The sequence below is a fragment of the Rhinolophus sinicus genome, linkage group LG03 (genome assembly GCF_036562045.2).
Source record: "Rhinolophus sinicus isolate RSC01 linkage group LG03, ASM3656204v1, whole genome shotgun sequence".
Taxonomy (NCBI): domain Eukaryota; kingdom Metazoa; phylum Chordata; class Mammalia; order Chiroptera; family Rhinolophidae; genus Rhinolophus; species Rhinolophus sinicus.
In genome coordinates, this window is record NC_133753.1 from 31172458 (window position 1) to 31178064 (window position 5607).

A 5607-nucleotide genomic window follows, 5' to 3' on the forward strand; every position below is an offset into this window, starting at 1 on the left:
CTAAGAACATTGTTCACATTGAGAAATCTGAAAAACGATTTTAAAAGCTGTTGTGAGGCAAAGAAGTGTATACTCCAGAGCATACCACTGACTCTCAACCCAGTCTGTGCCTTTAGAAATACAGATTTTCCCAGGCACCAGCCCGGAGTCAGAAGTCAGAATCTAAGGCTGGGGCCTAGGGCCCAGGCATATGCATTTTTTTAAATGCTCCACCAGTGATGCCAACACACAGGTACACAGGTAGGTTGGGAGCCACCACAAACCTTTTTATGTTCTGCTGGCTGCCCACTAGAGTTCTGTTCCCCTTCCATAGCCAGGAGCTGCAGCTATGTGTGTGCATTTAGGCAGCGCCTTGTGACTGAGTTCTGGCCAATGGAACGTGGGCAGAAGTGACGTCCAGTACATCCAGTCTGACCCTTTACATTTATTTTTTTTTAAGGCGGGCACAGCTCACAGTGTCCCAGGTGGGGATCGGGATCGAACTGGCAACCTTGGTTCCATGCTCTATTAGCATCCAACCAACTGAGCTAACCGGCCACCCCAGGTCTGGCCCTTTAAAACCTTCTATTCCACCGTGTATTTCCTCTCTGCCAGCAGAAGATAAATGCCTGGGGCAGCCTTTCAAATTCAAAGGAACGTCATGCTTTGTGTTTTGAAAGTTAAAAATCTCAATTAACAAAGAGATTGTCAGGGTTTTCTTTCAATAGACAAATGGCTTGGTCCTTTTATAGATTCAAATTATTTTCTGAACAAATACTGTGACCTCCTTCAAATGTGTATTATGACCACTCCTTTTAAACAGCCTTTTTGAAGTTTGCTAACTTGTGATTCCAGGGTCAACTCTCTCCTCCCCTATTGTGTATCCCGAAGTTTCATCTTCTCTACAGAGCCCCTCCTCCCTGCTACCTACAAGCCAATCTTAGAGGGGGTGTTATGTATATACTTAGGTAAAAGAGAAAGCCTGCAATCTTGATATGTGAGGCACCTGGGGTGTGGTGTTTCCCAGGTGTTGGTTGGCGGGGACTCCCCTGGATCCATTCTGCAAGGCAGATCTCATAAAGAGCAACATCTTGCTTTTAAATTGAGTCCCACAGTATGAGTCCTTGTGGAAGATCCTCTGCCACCCTACGTGCCTAAATGACTTTGTGTCACGGAGCCACCCCGCACTCCCACCTCCTTGCTGCCCATTAGACTTTACGCGAGAGGTAATTAAATCTTTCTGGTGTGAACCTCTGAGAATTAGAGGTTTAGGTTACAGTAACTAGGATTACCTTAACTAATACATAGAATGAATGACTCATTCCTGCAAAGATTCCTAATTGCGGGTTTTATCTTGTCCCCCAAAACTTAACTTTGACAGTAATAGTTTAATATGACATATATTGTTTGGTTGGTGGTTGCTAGTCTGTCTTTCAGCTTTAGTCTTATAAAGGGAAGACTCTTTTGTCTGAGGCTTTCCCGTCACAAAATCCTCTACATCGATAGTCTAGACCACCTATCAAGAAGCCACAAGAAAGACACAACTTCCATTTCTTGTTCTGAGAGAATGAAATCATTCCTAAAAACTATCTGAGCACAGGAAATATCTGATGAAGCCTCTAGATTTGTTCCTTGTCATAGGCTAAATTGTGTTCCCCTCCCACCCCCAGCCCCAAATTCATATGTTGAAGTCCTAACCCCTAATACCTTAGAAGTGACTGACATTTTTGGACATAGGGCCTTTAATGAGGTAATGAAGGCAAGGTAAGGTCATATGGGTGGGCCCTAATCCAATGTGACTGGTGTCCTTCTAAGAAGAGGAGATTAGGACACAGACAGGCACAGAACATTTGAACATAAAGAACATGTGAACATGAAGATGGCTAGGTACCAGGTGAGAGGCCTCAGAAGAAACCAACCCTGCCAACACTTTGATCACACAGACTTCTAGTCTAGAACTGTGAGGAAATAAATTCTATTGTTTAAGCCACCCAGTCTACGGCACTTTGTTATGGCAGCCTGAGCATAACATAACTAATATAGTCATGAAGGTGGTGGCCAGGACACCAAGGACAACCTGAAATGGTACTGTGGGTCATTCTGAGCTAACATGAATTACCATTAGGATTGTTTCTTTGGGTCCCCAACCCCAATATTCACATGTCTCTGACAATTTGCCCTCTCCCCTCTTTCCTTGGCATTTCAGAGTCTCTTCCCGCCTTTCTGTATTTATCAGAGATAGAAAATAAAAAGGCGGTGAATGGTGGACAATACTGAGATGATGGGGAAGGGAATCTGTCCTGTTTTTTCTAATCCTGAGATAAGGCAGAAATCCTTCTGCTAACTGAGCACATCTCTTGTAGTCACCCAGACTGGGAAACATGAGTGTGAGTCTGGAAGAGGCCTAGGGTTTGACTAATAAGGAGTCCTATGATCTGACTGTGTTGAGTCTCGGCAGTGAGCCACGGTACCTATGGGTGCGTCTCTCTGGTTACTCAGCTGTTGCTATGGCAGATCCCACAGTAGTGCCCTTGCTGTCTGTTTAAATAGAGAGCATGCTCAGTGTGGCTGGGCTGGGGGTGGCGGGGAGCTGGGGCAGGCACTTGTCTCCCTGGTAAAAGAAATCAGTATAATGAATTGGGAGACTGATTCCTGGAGGCTTCTTATGGGAGAAACTTCTAGCTACCATTCCTCAGATGTCTCCCAGTTCTACTGAAATCTGCCCCAGCCCAAGCTGACCTCGACTCAGGAGGATGCTAAAATGTCCCACTGAGTGAAAGAGGTAAGGGCATGGAGCTAGGTATTTCATTTACAAAGACCCTGGTTAAAGGAAACTTTGTTGTCTCCAATAGTTTATGTGATGCTTTTGGCTAATATTGTCCCAAAATCTCAGCTCCTCCATCGAAGAGTGTGTGCATATGTGCACACATGAAGACACACATGAGAAAGAGAAGATCTCTGTATAATGGCTCTGAAAGTAGCTGAGCCAGGATGATAATGGAAAATCTAGAAGCTTGGACTTCTAGACTATTCTTTAAAAAAAAATTACTAGATCACCAATTTATTATAAAAGGATATAAATCAGGAGGAGCCAGCCAAGGAATGCACAGGGCAAGGTGTGGGGAGAGGGCACGGAGCTTTCATGCTCCCTCCTGGTGTCCCCTCCCCCCTTTTAAAGCAATGCAAGCTACTGATTTTGAGGCGAGCCCAGCATGATGGAATATTCTCCATCTTTTATGAGTTTGGGCATTTATTTCCCTGGATTTGTTCAGGAAACCTCACTTCCTTTCCTGCCTTGGCTACGGAAAGCCATTTCCTTCAGAGTTCTCTCAGGCTGCATCTTCTCAGGTTGCGTCTTCTTTCCTGTTTCCCCCAACAGAGGCAAGCAGAGAGCCACTAATGGTCCCAATAAGGAGGCCTACGGAGGACGGCCGGATGGCTCAGTTGGTTAGAGCTGGAGCTCTGAATGACAGGGTTGCCGGTTCGATTCCCACATGGGCCAGTGAGCTGCGCCCTCCACAACTAGATTGAAGACAAGATTGAAGACAAGAAGATTAAAGACAACGCGCTGCTACTGAGCTTCCAACGGGGCGGCCGGATGGGTCAGTTGATTAGAAAGCAAGCTCTTAACAACAAGGTTGCTTGTTCAATTCCCACATGGCATGGTGGGCTGTGCCCCCTGCAACTAAAGACTGAAAAGAGCAATGGGACTTGGAGCTGAGCTGCGCCCTCCACTAGATTGAAGGACGACAAAAAAAAAAAAAAAAAAAAAAAAACGTTAAAGGAGGCCTATGAAGAATATTTATCATTACAGTGCCGATCAATGGGTAGGCAGCTGCAGCACCCACAGTGAGTCAGGCTAACTGGAACCTGCACTCAGGACTGTGTGTGGTCCAGTGGAGGAAAATCACAGCAGGACAGGCCTGAATTCTGGGGAAACATCCCTGGCTATCTGTGGAATATACCTACCACCCACATATACATAGGATAAACATTACAGGGTGGTTTTTGTCTGGGGTATTTATATCAGTGTTCTGCTAAGTCCTTTCCATAAATTATATTATTTCATCTTTCCAACAATCCTGCGGATATCCTTATTTTACAGAGGAGGAAACTGAGGCACAGAGTGGTTCAGTAACGTGCTCAAGGTTGCAGAGCTGCTGAATGGAGGAGCTGGAACAGAATCCAAGGGTGCCCAACTACAAAGCCTTCGGCATGTGCTGAAAAGCCAGTGTAAATCCAGTGAAGAAAAACACACCTGGAAACCTTAATGGCATCCGTAGGATGTTTCCTTGACTTTTAATGCAATCAAAGTAGATATCAGATTCAGGATTTTTTCCTCTTTGTTATAGATTTAGACACTTTGCTTGAAATATGACTCAAGTCAAGTAAATGGACTTACTATTTTCCATGATTTACTCCTGAAAAATACATTCTCCATCCAATACACGGCCTGAAAACACACACACACTTTTTCATCACTTTTTAAAGGTCTAATGGGCTAGACTTGTTCTCCCCTAATACCCATTCTTAGGAATAGGCAATTTTCTAGACTCCAGAGAACATTTATTTGCTTCTCTCCAGTGCTAACACATTCAGTGGTAGTAAATTAGGTCTTGAAAGAGGCCCGTTCATTTTTTTGGTGCCATTGCGTACACTAGCAGAAATACTTAGTAGTTTGAAATAATGTATTGGCATTCTGAACACCTACCCTAAGCAGCTTAGACCTAAAACAGAGACTTTTTTGCCTGTACAATACTTCCAAAGAATTTTGCATTTGAAAATGTTTTTATGATCATCTGTCTTTTCAACCCGGTGAAAGAGGTCAGCAATTTTCCCCGTTTATAGAAAAACGGGGATGGGGAGAGGCGGGAGGGCAGACACAGTCATACAGGGTGAAGGGGAAGCCAAGTGGAGAGGGCGAATTCCAGCAACGCTGTCGAGTATTCCGGGAGATCCCGGCTTCCAGAGTAGATGGATGTCTGATCCAGACCCTGATCAAGGCCTTCCGACCTGGGGTGAACCCAGGCGGGAATCAACCACTACCTCCACACGCACCAGGCTTCTGCAGAGGCGGGGTGCTGGGTGGGGGGTGGCGGAGCTGGCAGGTTGGCAGGGCCAGGTTCGGGAGGGATTTGGAGGGGAGAGATGAGACCCGTAAGCCGAGTTTGGCAGAGACGGGCTGTGTGGGAGCTCACTCCAACTCACCCATTCAGAACGTCCGCAGAAAACCAAAAATGTTTCTCCAGGGGTTCCGCTCCCCGCACAAAGGGGTTGGGAGGGGGTTGCTCCCCCGGGCCGCGCACCCTGCGGGCGGGGATCGCGCACCGGCCTAGCCCCCACCATGGGGTCTCCGCTCACTGGTGCGCGCTCCCCGCCCCCTCTCCGGGCGGCGGCGGCGGCGGCGCAGGGGAAGGGGCGGGCGGGCGGGGGCCGCCGCCGCTTTCTCCTCCCACCGCGCTCCCGCCGCACCGCGCTTCCCAGCACAAGCGAGCCGGGAGGCCAGCGCGGGGGCCGGCCCCGCTTCCTTCTCGCCGCCCGCGGCGTCCCCGGGCTGGCGCGCGCCGCGATGGCAGCGGCAGAGCGGGGCTGAGCCCGCCGCCCGCCGCAGCCTCCGGGAGCCTCCGG

At 47.9% G+C, this 5607-nt stretch overlaps 1 protein-coding gene across 1 annotated transcript in view; it reads right to left on the reverse strand.

Moving 5' to 3' along the window:
* Positions 1–5332, reverse strand: part of FNTB (farnesyltransferase, CAAX box, subunit beta) — a 72824-nt gene extending 67492 nt beyond the window's left edge. The window contains exon 1 of the mRNA XM_074327358.1: positions 5188–5332. Coding sequence (XP_074183459.1) covers positions 5188–5325 — 138 coding nt within the window. The 5' untranslated portion in view covers positions 5326–5332. The remainder of the gene's footprint in view (positions 1–5187) is intronic.
* Positions 5333–5607: the final 275 nt, after the last annotated feature.